This window comes from Enhydra lutris, unplaced genomic scaffold (assembly GCF_002288905.1).
Source record: "Enhydra lutris kenyoni isolate GAN:26980312 unplaced genomic scaffold, ASM228890v2 scaffoldscaffold5, whole genome shotgun sequence".
Lineage (NCBI taxonomy): Eukaryota > Metazoa > Chordata > Mammalia > Carnivora > Mustelidae > Enhydra > Enhydra lutris.
In genome coordinates, this window is record NW_019154089.1 from 11676939 (window position 1) to 11703375 (window position 26437).

Here is a 26437-nt window from a genome sequence, read left to right on the forward strand (position 1 = left end):
AAAAGACCTCTTCCTTCCCATCTCTACTAAAGATGCGTATACATCATAGGCTATCTTTTCTAAGGCTAAGTATCAATGTGGGTCTTTTTTTTTTTTTTTAAGATTTTATTTATTTATTTGACAGAGATCACAAATAGGCAGAGAGGTGGGGGTGGGGGGAGGGGAGCAGGCTCCCTGCTGAGCAGAGAGCCTGACTCGGGGTTCGACCCCAGGACCTGAGCCAAAAGCAGAGGCTTTAACCCACTGAGCCCCCTAGGCGCTCCAATGTGTGTCTTTTTTAACAATGCAAAAGCACGCAGGAATTATAAAATTTTTGCTGTGGGCAGAATTTCACCACAAAGCTGAAGATCTAGAGATAATTATGTAAGTTTCCACTATACTACAAACAACTGTATTCAAAAAATGAAGATTTTCCAGCACATATGAAAACAGTATTTTAAAATAAACACGAGTCCACATAAAATGAAAGTTTATCTTCCTCTCCATATTCCAAAAGCTCTAGTTAAAAAACTATTTGTTATTAACCTCTAAAGTACAATTCAAAAATTGTAATCAAGTACTTATTACTTGCATTTCAATCAACAGATTTATATATAACAAAATTGGGTTAAATTGTATTCACTTCCTGCAAGAACAGGAAACCAAAGCATAACACACATACTGTGTTCCTTTAAATACATTAATTCAGGAAAAATAGGGAAACGGTGTGGTATTTTGTCTACATACAAAAAAATTTTTTTAAATCTTATAATCCGGAAAATTTCACATTTACAATTATGAACTAAAATTATGCTCAAACAAAGCTGCATAAATAACATCTTCAATTTACCTAACAAGTTTCAAAAAAGGATCAGTTTGTGTTTTTACCTGTTTTTCACATAATGAATAAAAGGTCAAAAATAACAACATGAGTGAGTTTTATTGGTAATGCCATATTAAATGAGATGGACCAAATGAATCAAATTAATTTTGATTTATTTGGGAGGAAAAATTTTTCCAAAAATAGCACAGTGATTCTGAGTCTACCAAGCAGGGACTAAGGATGGGGTATGAACAGAATGGGGAAGTGAGGAAGAGACTGAGAAAACAATGGAAGATCCAGAGAGTTAGGTCCACAGTAACTGGAGGCATTTCTAAATGAAATAAAGAAATATACTAATAAATTATGGCAGCCTTATTTTAGTTAGACATGCTGAATTTGAGGAGTCATGAGACAATTGAAGACTTCTATCAGGCTATTAAAAAATTCATGACTGGAACTTAGAAGAGTGGCCAGGGATAAAGAGCAAGTGGGTGAAGCTATGAAACAGAATGAAAAGAAAAACTTACAGAGAGAAAGCATGAAGAGTTGAACATTTTTCTGAGGATATATAAAATACAAGAATAAGGAGGTGCCTGGGAGGCTCATTTGGTTAATCACCTGCCTTCTGCTCAGATCATGGGTCCTGGGATGGAGTCCCACATCAAGCTCCCTGCTCAGCGGAGAGCCTGCTCATGCTCTCTCCCACATTCTCTCTCTTATCTCTGTGTCTTAAATACATTTTAAAAAATTCTTTACAAAAAGAAAGAAAGAAAATACAGGAATGAAAAGGAACTCTGGTCTCCACAGCCATTATTTCTTTGCAGAGAGTAAAGAAAAAATGTTTTTGCAGTATGGGTAATCTCCTCTCTCCTCTGTACATTCAAATTTCCACCTCAACTCCATCATTCTTTGTCCTTTAACCATGGTTAACTTTTTACTGCACAATGACTCCCCCACACAAAAACACCATTACCATCAACAAATGCCCAACCAAATTTGCTCAACTATTATAGGACGTTAATGACTGCAAACCTGGTTTCACCCCACCACAACACCAAAATAGTTTTAAGACATCCCAAGACTTCTCTGCTGCCAAATTTAATGTACATCTTTCAGTCTCTGTCCCGCTGGACTTATGAAATGGCATATGATACTGTTCACTACTCTCTCTTTCTTGAAACATCTTGAAATGCCACACTTTCTCTGAGCCTCTTCTACCTAGCAGTTAAACAGGAACGCTTGGTCCCAGAGCCATCTCCTTTGCTCATCTTGTATTTTCTTTCTACAATCAATCTTACCATCTGTAACCTATAGCCTTAAATACTATCTATATGTTAAGTAATAAGCGATGGCGCCTGTTCATTTGTAGATCAGAACCACCCTCTTGAGTGTGAGTCCTGAGTGTGAATTCTAATGTTGCCACTTGGATTTTTTTTTCCTATTCTAATTCTTACCAAATGAGAAAATGAAATTGTCAGTGTGTTATACACAGCAACTTTCCTCTAAATGAAAAGAAGGAAATGATTTCTCTTTCTTGGATCAGTTGTGGTGAACACTTAACTATCAAAAAAAGAATGTGACAAGAAAAATAACGGCTTAATTATTAAAATCCTTTATAACATAAACGTATGTTAGATTCCTCAATGGAGGTCTTAAAAACTGTTATGATGTTTGTTCAGCTTCCATATCCAACAACTAAACTTGTCTTTTAATTCTCCCATTTAAATTATCTTTTACATATCAAATGTCATATTTCAATTCTTTTTTTTTTTTTTTTGTTAAAGATTTTATTTATTTATTTGACAGAGAGAGATCACAAGTAGGCAGAGCGGCAGGCAGAGAGAGAGGGAAGCAGGCTCCCCGCAGAGCAGAGAGCCCGATGCGGGGCTTGATCCCAGGACCCTGAGATCATGACCTGAGCCAAAGGCAGAGGCTTTAACCCACTGAGCCACCCAGGCACCCCTCATATTTCAATTCTGACCAAAGACACTACCTGTAATACATTGACTGAGTTTCCTCATTTTTCAGTAAAAAAGAAAGAAAAAGAAAAATCTCATGAAATCAAGCTATTGTTTCTTCCCCAGCAGAAGAATTCTCTTCAGATTTTTAGAGACAACATATGATGAAACCAGATTTTTCCGAACACTGGACAAAAATCAAGCTTTAGGAAAAATATACTTAACCAAATTTTTAAAAAACTGCCACTGAAAACTTTAATACTGCTTTAAACTAGCTCTGTAACATGGAGCGCAAAGTTGTCATCTGTGTACAGCCTTCTCAGTCCCCAAATACGCACATCAATGCGCTTCTCGATGTTAAATGCTTTAGTTCACATTACATTAAAACGTCAGTAATTTCTCTTTCTTTGGACATCCCAGTCACTAAATCCAAAGAATTTTCATTTCTGGAACAAAATGTAGCAAGGAGATCTTTACAACTATACAGACAAGGATGTTAATAGTCACAGAAGAGGACTGTGCAGTGAGTTCTGAACATGTTTTTTTGCATAGTAAGTTGAAAAAGTGTTTATTATTGGGCAGAGAAACATCAAGACTGTAGCGCAACCTCTGAATACAGTTAAGTACTAATAAAACACATTTCTAGCAGTGTTTTTTTTTTTTTTTTACCTATCTATTCATTTCAATAGGAATTTAATTTTTATAGTTAAACTGGTAAACACCTGGTAAAAGTGTCTTTGCTCAACAATTTCAGGTCACAATGGGCAAAAGATAATGTTTGCTATTTTATTTTGTTTTATTCATATTTTATTTTAAATATTTTATTTATTTATCTGACAGAGAGAGAGAGAGATCACAAGTAGGCAGAGAAGCAGGCAGAGAGAGGGGGAAGCAGGCTCTCCACCAAGCAGAGAGCCTGATGCGGGGCTCGATCCCAGGACCCTGAGATCATGACCTGAGCTAAAGTAAAGGCAGAGGTAAAGTAACCCACTGAGCCACCCAGGCGCCCGTTTTATTCATATTTTAAAGAACTAAGCAAAGCTGCAACAATGTCTCTTTAGGCCTAAGGCTGCCAAAATACTATTTCCAGGAAGACTTAAGGATGCTCAAATATGGACACGCTACAAAAGAGAAGTGTTCCAATCCCTTAACTGTATTTAATATATTAAAAAGTCCAAAGTACCACTTAACATTCTTCTGTTATTTGAAGACTCTACATTTACAAAAAGCCACTTCTGGGCATAAATCATAATCACATCCTTCTACTCATTTATATAAAAAATATTCATTCATCAGTTTTATCAATCACCCTAATAGGTAACTTCCAGCCCTCCTAGACTTGTTATTTTTTTTTTTTTAAAGATTTTATTTATTTATTTGTGAGAGAGAGAGAGAGCATGAGCACAGGCAGACAGAGTGGCAGGCAGAGGCAGAGGGAGAAGCAGGCTCCCCGCTGAGCAAGGAGCCCCATGTGGAACTCGATCCCAGGATGCTGGGATCATGACCTGAGCCGAAGGCAGCTGCTTAACCAACTGAGCCACCCAGGTGTCCCTAGACTTGTTATTTTTATACTAAAGGCTAGAGATGAAAGGCAAGTCATCTACCTTAAATGTGGGGCATTTTCCACTATATCAAAGTAGTCGCTAGTAAATTAAATGCTTAACTCATTCAAAAAAAGTTAGGGTCCTTTTCAATAATACCTTATCTCAAGTCACTGCCTTTCTGTGACAATAACTCTCCCAAACTATAAAATGGAGATAATAGTCCCTGCCCACCAGTACCAACCATCCCCTTGCAGTCTGGGGGCTCTCTAAATAATGATCAGTTTCTGGTAATGCAGACTCAAGAAGCAGTTGACATTTCTAGCTTGATGCTATAAAGCCAGCTGATGCAACTAGACTTATAATCTAGAAATCTAAATTTAAATGCGAGTGCCACGTTAGAAATGTGACATTATGACTCACCTATAGTTATGCAGTTCAAAAAAATTAGAAAACTTAATCTTAGGTGTCCTGCTTTTTCAATGCATGACCAAAGTGGTCAACAAGAACAAGATTACACACTCAGTTGACCCTAGCAGAGCCAGGACAGCAGTTTCCCTAGGAATCCACAATTTCTCCAGGCAATGATGTTCCCGTGGCACCTGTTGAGAAGCTCTAACCTATCCCAGCACCGGAAGACTAAAGCCCATGCCAGCGAGCATCACTTAACTGCTCTTGCAACTAGAGATCCTCTTCCTTTTGTCTGCCTACTGCCTCCCTGAAATATATACTGCATTAAATCTTGATCATGTTGTATGGACCCATTGTGAGTCTATGTTTCTGTGTGAAGGTCTGTTTATTTACAGAAATAAAATTTGCTTTTGGTATCACCTTTGCAACTGGAAAGTGGTTGTGACACTACTAATTTACACAGTTAATGTGAGGATCACATAAGGTATTCTTTTACAAAAAACAAACAAAAAAAAACCCCAAGGCTGATTATTCACTGAAGATAAAGCTGCAAATAAAAAACTAGATTATGACATAGTTTTAGTTTTTCAGTAAGACAAATCTTCAGTATTAACTAATCATTTTCTTGCTGCCACAAAATAGGAGTCAAAAATTCATTTACCCTGCCAAATGTTACCTTGCTTTCTAGCATTTTAACCTATGAAATAAAATTTGGATCTCAATCACAACTGACCTTCTTATGCAGTAAATCAACCTTACCAAATAATCCAAAGTGACAGGAAAAAACCAACATGAATAGGAAAAGAATGTGGAGGCAAGGGTGGGGTGTTGATACACAGCTATAAAGTTTTAATGCATTTAACAATTACTTATTCAGAACAAGGTGCTAGGTACAGTGTAGTAGCTACAGTAAAGAATACAGAAATTTAAAAATATGCAAAAACATTTACCTTTATTTTATTGTGCAATTCCCAGTTTTGCTGGCAGATGACACCATTTAAATGTTTAAAAATTCTGCTAATTACAACCATCAAAAATGTCACAACTCCAACATTAAGGGAGATCTCACACAAGTAAGACTAAAACAGTAATTCCTTCCAAAAGTTTTCAATTCTATCCTGTATTAATGCTTGCACTGAAAGAAAAACAAGATAGAAAAGCTTCCTTAGCAATGTCCTACGCTGCCTTAGTACACTTAGTTCCTTCTATTTCCCTATGTTTCTGAGCAATCCCCTTACTATTTCCTCTAATCACATGACATTTGGAAAATATAACAGAGATAATGGTTTCTTCCCAATTACTTTCAAAGAGTTCAATTCTGGATGAGAAATGGTTTGTGGGTTAAGAAATAGTCTGATTTTTTTTTCTTTCTTATTGGGGGGGTAAGGGGAACCCTGGCACTGAATCTGACCCAATCAATTCAAGTCTACAATCATATACACCAGAATTTTCCTACTGACTGAGCCAGATACACTGAAACAGTTTTTCCTGCTTTCAATAAGTAGAAGTTTCTTATAAAATGTAAGTTGTAGGGGCGCCTGGGTGGCTCAGTGGGTTAAGCCGCTGCCTTCGGCTCAGGTCATGATCTCAGGGTCCTGGGATCGAGTCCCGCATCGGGCTCTCTGCTCAGCAGGGAGCCTGCTTCCCTCTCTCTCTCTCTCTCTCTCTCTGCCTGCCTCTCCGTCTACTTGTGATCTCTCTCTCTGTCAAATAAATAAATAAAATCTTTAAAAAAAAAATGTAAGTTGTATATAATCTAGGTCTGTTTACTCATTACCTTTGGGATAAACTAAGAATTCTTAATATATGAGACCTTCATAATCTAACTGACTTATTTAATTTATTTATTAGATTTTTATTTGTTTACTTGAGAGAGAGAGAGAGGGAGATGGCAGGCATTCACAAGCAGAGGGGGCTGGAGAGGGAGGAGCTGGTTCCCTGCTGAGCAGGAGTGCCAGATCTGGCTGGGTCCCAAGACTTTGGAATCATGACCTGAACTGAAGGCAGATGCTTAAGAAACTGAGCCACGTCGTGTCCCCTGTCTGGCTTACTTTAGTAACAGCCACCATTTACCAAAAACCTACTGTGTGTCAGAGATTTCCCTAAATATTTACATGTCCTATTTCCCTAATTTGGCACATCTTTGAGAGGCAGGTAAAATCTTCACTTAAAAAAATGAGGAAACAGTCTTTTGAGAAGTTAACACATCCCAAACCATACAGCTATTAATGTGGTGGTGCAGAGACTCTTCTAAATGGTATAAGTCCACGTATTACAGTACAGTGAACCAGTTAAAGTATTTTGGGCAAGGGGACAAAGACAAATCACCCAACTCTGGAAAGTGATCTGCTCAAACTTCACAATTCCCCAGCCGTTCTCACTGTTCAACCCTGTTTCATCTTTCCCTCCTTCCTCTGCTTCCAAATCTAAAGATGCTTTTGACATCATCCTCCTAACAAAGACAGAAACTCTGCACCAGATGGCACCACAGACGATTATTTCTAAATCTGTTTGTGTTTTGTAGAAATTCCCCCAGGATCTAAAATATCTACAAAACTTTTTGCCCTACAAGATTCTTACAGACAGCTGCACTGGACCACCTATGGAGGAGAAAGAATGGCCAGCATCTAGACATAATCTATCTGGGAAGGCATATCAAATGTTTAAATATGAAATTAGGTACCAGATGGGCTGTGTGTGTGTGTTACTTAACTTTGGAAGTGTATTTGGAGGCTGTTGTGGTATGGAAGGTAGGTAAAATAGGCCTGTCATTCAGTTTCTACATTGTCCAGGACTTCCTTTTTCCATTTAAAAACTACATTGCCTGTTCCAGCTAGCAACTCCATTCAACCCAATGTTCCAGGTCATACAAGTTTCTTTCATCCGGTATATCTTTACCATTGTAACCTCTTGACCCCTGGACCCACCTACACATCCATGTTTTGTTACAACTCACAGTAAGATTTGACACAATTAAAGAAAAGGGAAATATTAGTCAGTTTTAGAAGTTATTGTGTTTTTCCAATCACAGACCACTTTCCTATTTCTATTAATTTTGCTTGAAAATTTTGTACATGCCTTAGTCACCCTCAAACTTCTGTCCTTGAAGTGAGAAAATTATCGACAAGTTTCTAAAACATTTACTCTGATATAATACTGCTTCACTGCTGAAATACTGGTTTAACTGTACTTTCTCCTGGGGATCATCCTGCTTGTTGCTCCCCCTGCCTGTAACACACTTTTAAGATGAATTTGTCCCTCACATCCTCTAGGTCTTAGATTAATTGGAGCCTCCTCCTTTCTAGGCTGCCCAACATACAGTTTCTTCTCATCAGTGCCCCTTGTACTGTCTTCACAGCACAGATAATACTCTGTGACTGTCCTTTTTTTATTTACTCAGCTCCTGTCATCTATGCATCCACCTCCACTCCTTCAGAATGTATTAAAATGGAGCATCCATCCACAAGGGCACAGACCCTTCCTGTGATTTTACTCACAGATAAAGCAGATGAACATTGAGTCTTTACAGGCCATCTCTACTTTCCAAATAATGTCCTGAAATGGTAAAAGTAAAATTCAAAGTGTCTCTGAGTCAGTTTTAGGTTATAATTCCAGCTCTACTACTCAGTATCTATGTAAACTCTGGCAAGTTATTTAACCCCTCGGGCTGTCAGTGTCCACATCTGTAAAATGGAGATAATAATGCCAATTCCATACTGTTTGAGAAGATGAAGTGCAAAAAACATGATGACTAAAAGAACACAAAAACTCTCATACACTGCTGGTGGTACCCTAAATTGGTAAACAATTTTGGAAAAGAAAACTGGGCATTATCTTTTCAAATTCAAAACATGCATGATGTTCAAGCCAGCAATTCTACAGTAAGGTATAGCCCTATAGATATAAAATACTTATATGAGGGACACCTGTATAAAAATGCTCATATCACTACTGTTTAACTGCCAAATTTATATTCAGCAAATTATGTAGTAATTGCCAAAACAAGTAATAATCCAAACATCTATAACTGCAGAATAAATAAATTGTAGGATTTCATACAGTAGAAGATGGGTAACATTAAAAATGAATGAAATATAAATACAACCATAGCAGTGAACTAAAGATAACAGATAAAAATATACTGCATGATTCTATTTATATGAAGTTATAAAGCAGGCACAGCTAGAGTAAGAGTCTTCAGGAATACATAAGGATGATAAATGGCATTAAAAAAAAAATCAAAACCAAGTCCCAAGGAAATAATCACCATTAAGTCAGGACCTACTTTCCGTGGGGAAAGTAGAACTTGAAAGGGGTGCACGGAGGGAATCTGGGGTACCAGTGATGTTCTACTCTTTATCTGGGTGATGACTGCATAGGTGTTCACTTGATTAAGTTATACATTTATGCTTTGTGTTTTTCTGTTATAACCCACAATTTTAAAAAAATGACTTAAAAGATTCAAAAGAACATGTTTTAAGTGCTTGGTGCATTGCCCGACATTAACAAGTAATTACTCAATACGTTTTAGCTATTATTGTAAACAACTAATAAGCAATCTATTACTGCAACTGTCCATGTTGTGCACTTAAATAACCAGATGTTGAACAAATATAAAAGTAAATACCACAAAACAGCATTAATCTAGACTCTACTACACAGCTTCTTATAAACTGATATTAGCAGGGCTTAAAATTACCCCTGGAAGAAAAAAATAAAAAAACAATGACTGCTACATACAAACAGGATCACCATTCTGCCTGGTAGTAAATAAGACACAGTGCAAATATCATGGCTTTCATTGTTAAGGATCAAACTGCTAAAAAGTTTTGCAACTTACCTGGTACTGAAAAATGTGCTTACTAAGTTAGATAACTTCCTCTCTTCACTATTTCCCTTAGTGACAAATGATAAGCACTTTATTTCAACTAGGGTTAATGTCAGGAAGCACCGTCTGAGAAGACAAGCAAACTTCTGGGCCCAGCTTTATTTACGCCAATCAAATCATCATTAATGACAGGTAGAAGAGTGAAAATCTTTATTTCAGGACACTATTAATAAATAAAAATTATTCTTTGTTTATAAGCAGCTTATTATTGATTTAAATAAACCCAAAATTAAATCTAAAAAACATTAAAATTCACAAAAAAATGCAATTTAAATCCTAAAAACAAACTTTTGAACTAAGGTATTAATAAAGACACTTTAAAGATGAAAATCTCTCATATAATTTAAAAGCCATCTGTTTACTAAGATAAGATAAAGTATTAAATTAACATCCTAAAACAAAACCAGTAACTAAAAATGGATGTATACATATGCACATTTAGATGCCAAAGTGGCTGGGTTTATTCTAATAATTTTTTCATCAAGTACTAGCCAATTATATCATCCCAAAGCTACCAACATTTCCTATCCGTGCTGTCGGTGATTGGTGTATTCAGTGTAATGCTCCCCATACAGACTACTCTCTCAAAACAAAGTATTGTTTTAGAGAAATCCAATCTGCTCTGGTTAACAATGGTCTATTAATATCCAGTGGCATTAATGCAAAGCTCAAAACTCAAGTGCCACTGATAAAAGTGGATAGTGTGACCATGTGACTTTACAATGAACCAAGTCAGAACTGTTGATTACAGTCAAAGAATTCAGTACTCACTCTACCTAGCCCATCATGTTCTTTACTAGCCATTCAAGACTGAGTTACAACACTGTGCATTAAAAACAGCATAATGCATGCATGATTTCAAATTCCATACAACTTGCTAACTTCAACAAATAATTTGAACCTAACTCAAATTACCAGAAAACTTACCACTCCCACTATCAATTAATAATATGACTCTGTGACCTACATTTCAAATTGTTTTACTTTTAAAACAAGAAGGACCAAAAGTCATCAAGGATAAAAATACATGACCAGTGGCATCATAAGTGGGGAAAATATTAGAAAAGCAATATAGAGAACCATGTGACAACAAAAACTACAGCTAGGGCATGGCATGCACTTGGTATTTCACGTACTTCTCAATATGAATTATCGTCTTTCTCATTTTCTATAGCAGGAAACCAAGGACCAAAGGGGGGAAGTCCTTTTTCTGAGGGTCACACAAGTATTAAGTGGAAAGGCCAAGATTTAAATCCCTGACTGACTGCTCAACTACACACGCAGTGTAAAGAACCTGGGGCAGATGGAAAAAAACAAATATCAGAAAGGAAGTGCTCCTGGTAGATGCAGCTGCAATGGATGAGATCCCTCAGTATGATGCCTTTTTTAATGGAGACCATTCCCCCAAATGTGTGTAACTCAAATGGATGGAAGCCTAGTAACTAGAAACATCAAAGACAGTCCAAAGCCAAGATAGGAATTGAGATTTAAGTGGCAATCTCCAGAGAAAAAAATGGAATGATGTCAAGGGTTAAGCCCCAAATCTTGGCTAACCATTAAATTACACAGGTGTAAGGAAGACCTCCCCACCCCAAGGAGGCAGGCTAAAAAAAACAGCAGCTGAAAACCAGAAAACAGAACGGTTATATCAGCTACCACAGAGCTGGAAAACGGGAACCAGTTTGCAGTCTGAACCCAGGCAGTCAAATACCTGATGGAACAAAAAACAATAATCCTTTAAAAAAAATAAAACCACCACCACCACCACCAGAAGGCACTATAATGTATTACCTCCATGTTCAATTTTCACTTCTAAGTATTAATAAATAGGGAACTATAACTCGTAATTAGGAAAAAAACAACCATTAGAGATTAATGCCAAGTAGGTCCAGATGTTGGATTTAGTTGATAAAGACTTCAAAACAGGGGCACCTGGGTCGCTCAGTTGGTTGAACGTCTGACTCTTGATTTCAGCTCAGGTCATGATCTCAGAGTTTTGGGACTGAGCCTAGTATCAGGTTCCCCACTCTGTGGGGAGACTGCCTGAGATTCTCCCTCTCTCTCTGCCCCCCCCCACTCACTGTCACTTGTGCTCTCTTTCTCTCAAATAAATAAATCTTAAGAAAAAAAAAAAAAACCTCAAAACAGCTATAATAATATGTTAAAAAAACTAAAGGTGAATATGATTATTAATTAATGAAAAGGGTATCTCTACAGAGAAACAGAAGCTATATTTTAAAAATTACAAATTCTAGACCTGCAAATCGCAAAACCTGCAATGAAAAGTTCATTAGATGGACTCAACAGCAGAAGGTAAATGGCAGGAGGAAGCAGTGAAAAGCATTAACTTACAGACAGAAGAAATTTAACAAATTGAAAAACAGATACACACACACACACACACACACACACACAGCCCTATATACAAATGCTGAAAGCCACAAGAGAAAATGACATGGTTAATGGCCTTCTTATCAGAAACAATGGCAGTGAGAAGACAGTAGAGGTGCATACTCAAAGGGCTGAAACAAAACCCTGTCAACCAAGAAGACCACATCTAGCAAAATTATCTTTCAAAAGTAAAGTGAAATAAAGACATTTTCCCATTAACAAAAATAATTTTGTTACCAGTTGACCTCCTTTACATGAAGTACTGAAGGAAAGAAAGGACTACCAGCACCATGATCTACAAGAAGAAATAAAAATGAATGGAAATAAATGAGTATAAAATACCATACATCTATTTTTATTTTCTTCTCTTTTTAAAAGCCATATGGTTGTTGAAAGAAAATGTACAACACTGTACTGGGGTTTCTAATTTATGACAACCAGAGCACTAAGAAAAGGATTGTTTTAAAGTTCCTATATTTTAGCTGAAAAAATTCAGTATTATCTCTAAGTAGAGTAACCACTGAAATAATAATATTACAAAGAAACATATCACTGGAAAGTCAAGAGAAGAATTAAAATGGAATACTAAAAAATATCTGATTAGCACAAAAATTGTCAGGAAAAGAGGATTAGGGAATCACAAAACAAATAAGGAAACAGTGAACAAGTATCAAAAACACCAAAGCCTATTACAACCAAATTGCAATAGAGGTAAATGGAGACGAAATAAGTCAGCACAAAATGCAAGTTATGGTTATATACATCATATATAACCATATATGGTTATATACATGTATGGGAGTATTACCCAAACACTCACTTAAAAGAGCAGATTACCATGGGTGACAGAAAACTTTTATTACTTACTTACTAACGATTAGTTATTTAATGCTAGGTCAAATAAAAAAAAAAAAAAACAGTAGTTTTAAAATGCACACAAAAACACAAACATTTTGTAAATTTTCCCTATCTTCCAAAGCTTCTGTATTTTCTTTTCATAATGAAATAATAACAAACATTTTAAATAAAGTACAAAATGAAACGTCTGGAGTACATTTTTAAAGTGTTAGTTTTAAAGATTTTATTTATTTATTTATTTGTCAGAGAGAGAGAGAGAGAGGGAGAAAGAGCGAGCACAGGCAGACAGAATGGCAGGCAGAGGGAGAAGCAGGCTCCCTGACGAGCAAGGAGCCTGATGTGGGACTCGATCCCAGGACGCTGGGATCATGACCTGAGCCGAAGGCAGCTGCTTAACCAACTGAGCCACCCAGGCGTCCCTAAAGTGTTAGTTTTAAAAAGGATTACTCCTTAGCCTCTTAAAATTCGATACTCTAGGATGCCTTGAGACTGGAATTTCCTCAAATTGTGTAGTTCGCTGACTCTCTTTTGTATTAAGATTTAAAACACTGTTTTAAAAAAATAAAAAATAAAATAAAACACTGTTGTAAATGTGTGCCTGCACTATGCTGGATGGAGATGCTACAATAACCAAAACTCAAGTGGTGTTCTTTGCATCCATTCTAAAGGGCTTCTCTAGAGTGTTATTTACTGAGAACTTTGTTTCTGCTTTCCATGATTTTCTTATCTTTCGTCTCTATGACATGCTGGCTATCTCTGGCTCCACCTCTGCCATGCTCATTTTCCCTTCTAATTTACTTTGTGCCATACTTGTTATAACTGTGCATAAAGTATAACTATATAGTCCACAAGTATAGGTGGGGTGAAACCCTCTGATGTGAAAGCCTTTATGTTACTGCTGTTGCTTTAATTAAGAGATCAGCTTTTTTTCAGGTGAGCAAATCTTCCAAATAATTGGGACTGAAACAAGTGAGGCAGTTTAGTAATTTCTCCAAACTCACAAATTTACAGATGTGCCTATTATTATTTCTAGAAATTTACAGATAAGTCAGTGCTGCAAGTAATTTATCATAAAACTTCACTTCTAAAACAACACAGCTTGGGTGTTTATGTCTGCAACCATTAGGTTCTAAAGAAGAGAGATACGAGGCACAAGGGTAGGTCAGTCACTTCAGCATTTGACAAGTGATTTCAGCTCAGGTCATGATCTCAGGGTCATAGGTTCCAGCACCTTGCTGGGCTCTCCACTCAGTGTGGAGTTGGCTTGTCTCTCTCCCTCTGCTCTTCCTCTCACTCACGTTCTCCTCCCCTCCCCCGTCTCAAATAAAGTCTTTAAAAAAAAAAAAAAAAGAGGGGGCAGTACCTCTCTCTGGAATAAGTCTAACTATTCTACATGAACTCTTCAGAATTCAGATTTATCCATTAGTACTTTTAATATGTCTGATTTCCCTACAGGATTTTAATAGGCCACTGAATAAACAACATACACATTTGTCCTAATACCTCACATGTGAGCTATCCATTAACATACCCAGGTTTAAAAACAGCCATCTGTCACTTACTGGCTATGAGACTCGGGCAAATTGTTATAAGCCTCTGAATTTATCTATAATTTACCTTTGGAAGTCTATCATACCCAGATTATAGGAAGCTCCTGAAACATGGCAGATCTCCAATAATTGGTAACTTAATGTAATTCAGTATAGAGTTACTGAAAGGTTAAAGTCAGATCTTTGAGAGTTACCACTTATTCATATAAGGGTATTCCAAAGTTAAGTATCACCACATCAAAAAAATAACAAATGCAGGGGCACCTGGGTGGCTCAATGGTTTAAACCTCTGCCTTCGGCTTGGGTCATGATCTCAGGGTCCTGGAATCGAGCCCCGCATTCGGCTCTCTGCTCTCGGCGGGGAGCCTGCTTCCCCTTCTCTCTCTGCAGGCCTCTCTGCCTACTTGTGATATCACTCTGCCAAATAAATAAATAAAATCTTAAAAAAAAAATAAAAATGTACTACTGTTATAGACAAAACCAAAGTGCAAGACTCCCAACATGCTTTGGGACACTGGTTCTCAAACCCAGCTCTCTGGGAATCACCAGGAAAGCTTATTAAAGACTACATATATATTCTGTGGTAAAGAGGAGCCTGTAGTTTTTGTCCAGGTGATTCTTTTAAAAATTTTGAAATCACTAGTTCATAAAAAAAGATAAGGATCTCGAGAAAGACCCAGTTTCAGGAAGATTCAGCCTAAGTATTAGTTGTATGGCTGTAGGCAAACCACAACCTTGTAAAATCATATTGCTACTCTAAGACCCTCTTAAAACCTACTTCCTCCAAAGATAGATTTGAAGACCAAGTACAGATACATAAGTTAAAATGCTTTGGATACTTCAACACTTTATACAATATTAAGAAATTCTTCATAGCCTTTCCAGTTAAAGACCCAGATTTCCAATCTCAGATGGAACTAGGTACATTCCACTGATCCAACAAACACTTCATGGATGGAGTACTATGCTTAAACACCTTTATGTAAGGAAGGATGCCACGCAACATTACAAGAAAATTTGACTTTAATAATTTTAAACTAGGGGTGACTATTTAATGTGGAAGAAAAGAAAGGAGGAATGAAAAAAGGAAAAAAAGTCCCTTTAAATATCACTTTCCTTGACAGCACTAACTGATCTTTCTGTAATGATAAAAATGTTCCAGCTCTCCAATGGTCCAATACGGTAGCAATTAGCTCCATGTGGGTATTTGAGCACTTAAAATGTGGCTCTAGTAACTGAAAACTTGAATTTTTAATTTAAATTCAGACTTAGTTTCACAGCCATATATAACTACTGGTTATTGTATCATAAAGCACAGCCCTAGAACATTAAAAAATGTAGGTTTTGAGAGATGTGTATGGATAGGGAAAGGCAGAAGAAACAAACAAAAACTAAGATTCCATTTATAACAAACTTTCTTAGGGGTACCTGGCTCCCTCAATGGGTAGAACATGAGACTCAATCAGTGGTTGTAAGCTGGAGCCCCATGTTGGTGCAGAGATGACTTAAAAGTAAAATCTTAAAAAAAAAAAAAAAAAAGAAAGAAAGAAATGTCCTTATGTAATTTTTTTGAAGATTTTCCAACTAGAAAAAGATACATTCATATAATAAAATGGAAGAGTCCAAATCTTTTCTACCTTATCTTCAATAAGCTAAAAAACAACTGTCATGGGTATTTTAAAAAGAAAATAATCAAAAAGTAACAAAAATGTTTACAGTATTAAACTATATCATACTGGAATTAGCACCAATTAAGAATCAGAATATTTGGGGCGCCTGGGTGGCTCAGTGGGTTAAGCCTCTGCCTTCAGCTCAGGTCATGATCTCAGGGTCCTAGGATCGAGCCCCGCATCGGGCTCTCTGCTCAGCGGGGAGCCTGCTTCCCCCTCTCTCTCTGCCTGCCTCTCTGCCTACTTGTGATCTCTCTCTGTCAAATAAATAAATAAAATCTTAAAAAAAAAAAAGAATCAGAATATTTGCTCCAAGTTCCAACCTTGACTCAGGCAAATCACAAGTCCTGTAATTTTGGACAGGTTACTGAGCTCTTCTGCTACTGCTTTTTCCCCCCCAAGATTTTATTTATTTATTTGAGAGAGAGAGAGAGAGCACAAGCAGGGGGAGCGGCAAAGAGAGAGGGAAAAGAAGATGCCCTGCCCACACTGAGCAGGGAGCCCAACATATTGGCTGGATTCCAGAACCCTGGGATCATGACCCGGGGCGAAGGCATACGTTTAACCATCTGAGCCATTCAGGCACCTCTGAGCTCTTCTGCTTCTTAAACTCCAAATGTGAGTTATCAGGGTAATCTGTCAAATGTCCTTTAGAGACTCTAAATAACAAATATAGGGTATGTCAAAGAGTTTTTCTTTTGTAGTCCATTGATTTACAAAGAAGGAGTTCCATTACTGAAAATATATTGATTGAGGGTCTGCTACCTCAAGCCTATACACTAGGTACTAGGGACACATAATGGTAAGTAGCCACTTAGTCTGCTTCTCATGGACCTTGAAGTCAACTCAAGCCAATTCAAATAACCACATTAATAAATATACTATTATTAACGGAAATAAAGTATCTCAAGGAAAAAGTGGTTTGTCCTAGCTAGAGAATAAAAGCGTCCTCTGAGGACAATAGGACTGAAGCAAAATCTTAAAACTGAAAAGTTAACAGTGTGTGTATGGGGGAGAAGGGAGCAAGAGTTCATGGACAGTATCATGTACAAAGGCCCTATGGAAAAGGAAGTACTGTGACACTGAGTAACTAAAACACTGAGGAAGAGGTAAGCCAGACCTGGACAATGCAGGGCTAGTTTTAAGCCAAGGGATAACGTATCGATTTGGTTTTTAAAATATTCTGGGCACAATAGTGATGGGAGAGCACAGTGAATACAGAGAACCCAGTTAGAAGGCTATAGAGTGACATGCTGCAGTTTGGGTTAGGATAGTAGCAGTGAAGATGAAAAAAAAAATACTTTGGAAATAAAGGTGATAGAAAGAACTCGGTGATAAACTGGATGTGGAACGATTAGAGAAAGCGTCAAGGACAACTCATATACTTCTCACCCATGTAACACAAAGAATAGTGGTACCATCCATGCAGACATAGGGCAAACTGGAAGAGGCTTAGGCTGATTTGCTTTTGGAACAGGAGGGAGAAAATCCTAAATTTGTGAGTACAGGGTGTCTTTGAGATTAGAGACAAAAAATCCAGCAGTCACTAGATGTCCTCAATTCAGCAAAGGGACTGTAGGTAGGACACAAAATTTTGGAATTCATTAGCCTACAGATAATATAGCATAGGGGAGAAAAAGAAAGACAGGGCGAGGAGAAATGGCAGAATCTAACCTTGCAGATGGCCAATTTGGAGATAAAGGAGACTGCATAAGACACTGGACTGAAAGAAACACAGTTAAAAGACAAAATGGTGCTAGAGAAGCCCAAGAAAAGAAAAAAAAGACCTCAACAGAAAATCAAATACTGCTGGAAGGTTGAATATTGATGGGAGATGAGACAGGGGAGGGAGAAGGTATTCTTCTGGACTTGATAATAGGGCAGAGGTCACTGGTAACTTTGAGAAGAATTAACTAAGTAAAATGATGGCGTAGAAGTTCAGGATCTGCATGGGTCCTTTAAATCTCCGCTGGAAAAATCAAGCCTACCCTAAAAAGCCAACTACCCTCCAAAAGCGCTGAAATGACTCACATACTGAACTATGTTAGAAGCCACATTGTTGAAGGAACTAATTCACACGAACCTAACAAAGAACCATCCCAAATGTTTCTGGGATCCTTAACCTAAGTGAGTATCTAATTAGTCAATGTTCAGGAACAGTATAGTGAAAATTTAAAGCAGGGGAATTTCAGAGCCCAGGGGCAGTGCAAATCACCTGCTGTAATTAGCTTCTGCACAGAGACAACATTCCACTAAGCTATTTTTTGCTTTTCAGATTTTCCCCATCCTCTAAATAGACATCCCTGAGTTCTCTATCAGTACTCAGGTTTTCATAATAGCTTTTAGAAGCAGTAATACAGATTCTAGTAAAATTTCAAAGGATAAAGTAGCCAGTGGTGGAAGACAGATTTCATATTTATTTTTTTAAAGATTTTATTTATTTATTTATTTGAGAGAGAGAGAGAGAGAGAGAGAGCGCACGCATGCGAGAGCATGTGTGCATACACGCCAGAGAGCACCATGAGAAGTAGGCTCTTAGCTGAGCAGGAACCCTGACAGCAGGCTCCACCCCAGGACTCCAGGATCATGACCTGAGTAGAAGGCAGCTGCTTAACCAACTGAGCCACCCAGGTGCCCCCAGCTTTCATATGTTAAATGAGAGACTACAGACTCCGATGGATAATTTTTTAAGATTTGAGAGAGAACGAGAGCACATGCGTGCATGCGTATGTACACGCACACACGCAGGCGAAGGGAGAGGCAGAGGGAGAGGTAGAGGACCTCCGACACCTTGCTGAACACAAAGCCCACTGCTGGGCTCCATCGCATAATGCTAAGACCAGGACCTGCACCAAAATCAAGAAATGGATGCTTAGCCCATTAAGCCATCCAGGTGCCCCACCAATGATATGTTTTTAACTTGAATATTTTAAGTTGTCTTCCTTCTTGTCCATCCCTCACCCTTTCACCTTCTGGAAGTGACCCACTAGTTGCACACCCTTTTGTATCCTTTTTGAAAAACTACTGGTTTTCACAACCTTCCCTAAAATCTGAAGTATAAAAGCACATTTTTATGCTACAAATTAAAACCCATTTTCTTAAATACCATTATTTCACAAACCAGTGGCTGCCATTTTATTAATATTTGCCCCATTATAGAACTAATTTGCAGAATGAAACCCTACTCGAGTCTACCTCCCAAACCTGCTTTTCCAACAGTCTTCCCCATCTCCATAAATATCAACTCCATTCTAAAGAGGGGAAAAGCCCTCATATTAATCTTTCCATATACCCCTCATCAAAAACAGCAACAAATTCCAACAATTTTACCTTTTTAACACACCCAGCATCTCAATACCTCTCATTATATCAAACATGGTTATCTCAGGTTTGTTCCTCATTATTGTTCTGACTTCTCCTATCACTCTTCCTCTTGCTCCTCCCATCTTGCTGGCCTCCTTGTTTCTGTCACACCAAGCACACTTCCACCTCAGGGTCTTGATATTCATCATTCACCTGCCTGGACTGTTCTTCTCCTCCCATTATTTGCAAGGGTTGATCCCTCACTCCCTTCTTGCATCTGCTCAGCATCAGAGAGGCCTTCTCTGACTACCCTCATATAGCACACGGGCCATCACCATCTAGCCACCTTTAATTTTCTTCACAGTACTTACATTGGACCTATTTGCTTACTGACTCCTATGACTAGAATAGCTCCGAGACTTGGCTATATTTGTAGCTCTACTCCCAGCACTTAAAACAGTGCTGTTGTTGGTGCTCAGGAAGGCTTTGTTGAGTAACTAAATTCATGTCACTTCAGCATGGAACCAAAGGATTAGTACTTTGGACTTTCTAAACACTTACATAAAACATGTAAGTAAAAATTACTTAAAACAGATACATTTAACACGTAAGAACTGAGATACGTTATTCCAGTCTCATGGGATTGGGAATGTGAGTACAGCAACACAAATACATATAGAGAAGACATCAATTATGATTGCAGTGTACAGTTCTGCCACATTTTAAATCCCAAGGTCTCTCTTTCCTTCTACCCAGGCAGTCAGCTGGTGTGTACCTGGGTGACTACATACCGTGTTACGGATAAACCACACTTCACCTCAAGTGGCATGGGTTTAGCACGGTGAAGCAGCTGCCAAAAGTGCAAAATCTTTGATATTTGACTTTGCCATGTGCAAATATTTCTTATCAGGGTCCTACCTTTATTCAGTCTGGGAACTCCTCTACTCCTCCCCCATTTATGGGATGTGACCCATTCTTTCCTTCAGGAAACTTCAAGGACCAAAGTTATGTAATAAAGTCATTAGTAGTGTCTGAAATTCCTTGTCCCAAAGTCAATACAGCTCACTAAAAGAAGCAGCTACACAAGTTACTGGAGATGACATACTGTTTAATGTTCCTTCTTAATAAGGAAGAACTGCCTACCCTGACACATTCAGTGAACAAATGTATATTAAGTACCTGTTCTAAATATGGAGATACATGAGACACAAGTTCAGATTCTACAAAAGTCACAGTCATATTTATCACTAACTACACTATCACAACCATTCCTCCTCATTTCTCTCAGTTATATCATTTCACTTTCACGAAGTCAGGGCAGAGGGATGATGCTGATAACCCACAATATGTCCTCTTCAACACCCCTACCATCTCCGAGCAGGTCGAGGCAGGGTGGGGGGGACAGGTAGGAAGAAGAAGAGATAACAAAGAGAAGCTACTATGTCCTGGCATGAATCACACCCAAAACTCTGTGATCTTCCAAGCTCCCATGCCTTGACTAAGGACAACTGTGCAAATGTAATCATACCTGTAAAAGGGTTTTTAATAATGCTTTAATCCTGTAGAAGCTATTACGGGTCATCCACCACTCAATTTTTCCACATTTGATCATGTTTTCCATTACATGTGTTGAAGTTGCTCATCAAATATTAATTTGTTTGACCTCCACTTTTAAATTTCTCCTTGTAGGGGCAAGAATCAGTACTTTAAACTTACTTTTTGAAAAAAAAGACTAAAAAACAAAACAAACAAACAAAAAAAACACTTCCTGGTAAGAGCCCTGATGAGTTTCTGTGTTCTTTAAAACTCCTTTCTCAGCTTCCCTGACAGTGCTATCCTGGCTATTTCTCACCAGCCTAGCAGCATCTTCTCGCTTCCCTTTTTAATGTCTCCACAACATCTAACAAACCTTTATACATTCTCTACACCTAAACTCAGACCCCATTTCTTTTCTGTTATCTTCCCACTCTCCCTAAGTCATTTCAAGTCCATGATTTGAGACTCTCCCTATCTATACATATATATACATATACTTCTTCATATTAGATATCCAATGTATATACACACGTACATATATACACATACATGTGTACATACCTGTGTGTATATAAATAATTATATACATACATACACACATTTATATAGATATAACATGTATTCTGTCCCCCTCCCTCAAAATGACTCTTGGCCTAAAATATAAACTACCATTCTAACACAATTCCTTCTTTCCGCTCTCAAATCTAGTTCCTCTCCTGTATTTGCCATCTCAGTTGTAACACCATCTATTCAGTTGCTCAAGTCCAAAACCTGGGAATCAGCTCCTCTTTCACTCCCACATCCAATCCACCTGCATACGATTCATTCTGCCACCAACTCTTATTATCTGTAACTCAGTAATAGCTTGGATCTCCCTGCTTCCATTGTTGCTCCTGCCAATCCATTCTTTATCCAGCAGCCAGAGATGGTATAACAAAACAGATCATGTTGCCACCTCATGAAAAATCCTTCAATAACTTGCCACTATGTTTATAACAACATCTTCTCCTGGCCTCTTTATAGTTCTTTGGACACAACTCTCTCCTCTCAGTATATTTACATATAGGGCCTCTTTGGCCTGGAATGCTATCCTGCCCTATCATAAACGTATCCTTTAGGTTTTAGCTTCAATGGCTCACTTCTTGAAAAAGGCCTCCCTAACCCCAATTAAAATTAGGTCCCTTTATAGCCTTACTAGTATCTGACACTTTCCTCACATAGCCCTGAAAATAAAGCTTGTACCTATCTTATTTGTGCAACCATTTGGTTAAGGTGTATTTAGACAAAGTCAGTATATGTTTTGCTAACCACTCCATCATGCCACAGTACCAAAAGCTATGTGGCCAACACTTAAACTCCTCTCTCCAATAAAAATTTGACAAATGGAAAACTCATGAGTCCTGGCTCTACAAAGGCTCCACAAGACAGTAATACACACCATGGAAGCGCCCTATTCCACTTCACGTGGATTTTCATGGGAAAAAAAATTTAAAGTCACAGTGGTGGGTAAAGAAAGGAAAACAAGAGAAAGAAAGACTATCTATATAGTCCTCTCCCCTAACAAGTTTCTAAAGTGCTTGTCTTTTACTTCTTTTGTTCTTTTGTAGAACCTAGTACAGAGCTAGATCCAGTTAAGGTGCATACTGAAGCACTTATTAATCAAAGTAGATTATGTGACATTCAATCAAGCGCTAGACTTAAATGTTACAAAATTCTAAATATTATGATTCACTGAGGGCTAGAAGCATTAGAATAGGCTTCAGGGAGGTAAAAGTAAATCTAGGCATGATGAGGATCTAGTCAAACTAGATGCTAGAACCTCTCCTACCCTCCTTCAACAGCGGTCAGTCTCCATAGTCAGATCTGTACTCCTTAACATGACATGTTTCTTCAGTCCATTTGTGAAATTCTGAACAAAATTATTTTCCATATGAGGTACTATGCTTAGTTAATCTAATAAAATTTTTAAACTGACCATAAAGGACCCAAGTGGCATAAGGTTAAAACAAAACAAAAAACAAAACTACAAAGAATTCCTTGTACTACCTACTGCATAAATGGAGCTATGAACATAACATTTATACACTACATTCATCATGTAGGAATTAAGAGAATCTAAATTGAAACCCTAGAGTTTGTGTACTTTCTTATAGGCCAACACAGATCAAAATAATAACTACACAAGCCATTATTTTCTAGGCACTGAACATGAGCCTTGATGTCCTTTTCTTTTCTAATCTTCAAAATAACCACGGAAGCTGAGGAAGATAAGGCTCACAGGTTGGATAGTTGCTTCAGATATACAGCTAACTATACAAGTTTTCTTTCTGAGACACTGTAAACAGATCAAAAATGCCCAAAAAACCCTCAAGTTTTGGAGAACTTGAAGAGCTCTGTTGTTCAGAAAACTTACAGTAACAAAAACTTTCCTAGGATATTTACAAGTTCAAGGTATATAATATCCTTCAATTCAAAACCCCTTTTAAAAACTTAGGGGTAAATATAGACTGCCTTACTACTTAACTGTTCAGCTTTGGTGCAATCAATCCGAAATATAGCTTATGGTATTTTTAATAATAAAATTGCTATAATGAAAGGGAAATTACCGGCTATACATCTACTTTACAGAGATTTGGAGTTTGGCAGGGATAAAAATAAACTACAAGCTTCTTTCTTTTGAAAGAAACTACAAGAGTATAAATAAGTGTCTTAAAAATTGTTTTTCTTCTGATATGACAAAATACCGTAAGGGAGTAACAGGAGTAGTATTATCCAAAGCTAAATGATGTCAGGCTTTTAAAGAATCAGTAAGCTGTAAGGATTGGGACCTCTGTAATTATTTCAAAATGTATGAATGTTGCATTATCAAACACTAGGACAAGTAGAGTCTTGTATGAAATGAGTGTATGAGAGCAAATAATCACACCTGAAGAAATTACATACTTTCTCTATTCAAACTTTTCCACACTATGACATCTCAGCCTATGGTAGCAGCAACTCTGGATTCACAAAATTTCATCAACATAATCCTTTTACACTTGTTAAAACAAACATCAAATAATCCCAACTCATAAAAGTTAAATGTTAATTTTCAAAAGCATTGAGCTTATCTCAAAATAGTAATTTTACACCCTGAAGAAATAAAAATTGGATGTGGCCATAAAAAATAACAATGTGGAAACCAGTAGACTTTTAGGGATGGTTTTCTGTTCACAAAGTGTAACTACTCATGCAAGACCCCAGAAGATCTTTCTAGACATCCTCCACAGGAAAAAAAAAAACAATTCTCTTGTTTCTCTTTCAGTCTTTCCCCTCCCCCTATCTTACACTTTGCAGCCCCCCAACTTTTTATACAGTCCTCTCCCCAAAAGTTTACATAATAAAAAATAGATTTATGCCATTACCAGGAAGAGCGTATCCCAAGATTTTTCAAAGGATATTCAAGAGAGCAATAATTGAGCCTTAATAATTCATAGACCACAAACACACCCTGTTAAGATTTTCCCTTCAAACACCACTGTTCCCATTCTCGGGACCCCTAATGGGTATACATAAGCCACACAATACAACCTTTAAAATGGACACAGATGGCAGGTGCTCTCCACTCTCTCCCCAGAGACCCCCTCACCAAAACCTCCCGCACATTCCCTCCTCAGGGCCCACCAGCACAGTGTCATTTAGAAGGATGACTGTTAAGGGTGAATGAGAAGGAAAGCGTACACCAGATACACAAGTGGTTGGTGAAGGTTGTTAAATGCAATCTCTCTATTACCTAACTAGCTTAACCCGCTGCAAACTTCTAAGAGATTAAGTTACATTCCTCGGCAGTTCCACCCTTGACAGCTGACCGCAGAGATGCCAGCGAGTCGTGCCCGTCCATTCCCGCCACCCCACCCGCGGCTAGCCAGCGGCCACATCCCGCGGTCAGCGAGGACCAGTGGTTGGGGAATGAGGGAGGGCTTCGAGAGCTCACCTTTTCCAGCTCATCATGGAGCTCGGCCAGGCTGGGCCGGAGTAGCTTCTCGCCCAGCTGCGCTGCGGTGTGCCTGTAGTGATCGATCCTGGGCACGGCGTCCATGGTATTGTGGCCAAAGGTGCGCAGGTAGTAAGTGTTGGTGTGGGTATCATAGTAGTAGTGCTGGTGATGTCCACTGCCGCCGCCACCGCCGGAGTGCAGGCTGCTGCCCTCGCTGAGCAAAGTGTCCCCGCCGTTCTGGAAGCTCACGTTGGGCCCGTCGCCTCCGACCCCTGCCGCATCCGACAGGCTCTCGTCAGCAGATGAAGAGGCAGCCGGGTCCACGAAGTTCACGCGGAAGCGGCCCTTGGCTTCCTCGCTGCCCTTGCCTGGCCCGCTTTCGCCGCTAGCTTTTCCGTCCGCTGGGGTCTCCTTACCCCCACCCCCTGCACCAGCCGCCGTGCCCGCTGCAGCCCTCCCAGCGTTCTCAGAAACGAGGTCCACCTGGAAGCGGCTCTGGCTCGGGGTGGGCCCCAAGGGTCTTCCCAGTCCGTCCCCGGCCGCCGCGGCGCCCTCACCGCGGACCCCGCCGCCGCCCCGGCTCGTGGCCGCAGCATCCTCCGACACTGAGGGCACGGCCGTGCCGGGCAGGTCCACCCCGGCGGCGGCCACCGCGGCAGCTGGAGGCGTCTCCCCGACCCCGGCCAGCCTCGGGGCGCCGGAGGAGGGCGCCGTGGGCCCCGGTTCCATCGCTGCCAGACCCCCGGCAGACTCTGAGAGCCTGACGGACGTCGCGGACTGCACGCCCTCCGCGCCCCCAGCCGGCGGTGCCCGCGGCGGCAACGCCAGGTGACGGAATCGCTCGCCCCTCCGCCCGCCCGCCGCCGCTAGCCCGGACCGGCACAAATGCCACCGGCAGCCGAGTCGGCGCGCGAGTGCAGTGGGCGCGGGGCGGGCCCCGCTGTTTAAAGCCTCGGCGGGGCCGCAGCGGTGGCGGCTACAGCAGCAGCACGCGGGAGGCGGGGTCGGCAGCTCCTCCGCCCCTCAGCCCGCCCACCCGCGGTCCCGCAGTGTCGCGCGGCAGACGCTGCCTCGCCGGCCCGGCCCTCCTGGGCTTCTGCGAGACCCCACGCGAGAGCTGCCTGCGCGAGGATCGCGTCCGTCCAGTCAGCGCCGGGCCTCGGGCAGCGCGAGCAGCACGAGCAGCACGAGCAGCGCGATCAGGGAGCAGGCGCGGCGACGCGCCGCCTCACCGCCGTCGCCGGGATCTCCGCGCCGCTACCTCCTCTTCCGTCGACCTCCTCCCACCCTTCCACCTCCTTCCCCCGCCCCCTCTGCGGCGAAAAGGAGAGCCCCCCCCCCTCCCCCGCCGGCCGCCTCCCTCTCTCCCCGCCCCTGGGGCTGCACGTCAATGGGCCGGCAGCCCAGGCCTCGTCAGAGCAGGCTGCGGACGACGCCCGGCTCGGCGGACGAACAGGCGCCCCAGTCCTGCCTCGGCGCGCGCCGATTGCTGATGCTCCCGCGGCAATTGCCACCACAGCCAGGGCTTCAGGAGCGCTCTCTCTCTCTCTCTC

The 26437-nt window shown here is 39.9% G+C and overlaps 1 protein-coding gene across 2 annotated transcripts in view; it reads right to left on the reverse strand.

The window, feature by feature from the left end:
- The window catches only part of LOC111140904 (solute carrier family 12 member 2), a 107057-nt gene extending 80939 nt beyond the window's left edge, over positions 1-26118 (reverse strand). The window contains exon 1 of one of the 2 annotated variants that reach the window (XM_022493158.1): positions 24882-26118. In XM_022493158.1, coding sequence (XP_022348866.1) covers positions 24882-25613 — 732 coding nt within the window. In that variant the 5' untranslated portion in view covers positions 25614-26118. The remainder of the gene's footprint in view (positions 1-24881) is intronic. The other variant, XM_022493159.1, reaches the window with a different exon arrangement.
- Positions 26119-26437: the final 319 nt, after the last annotated feature.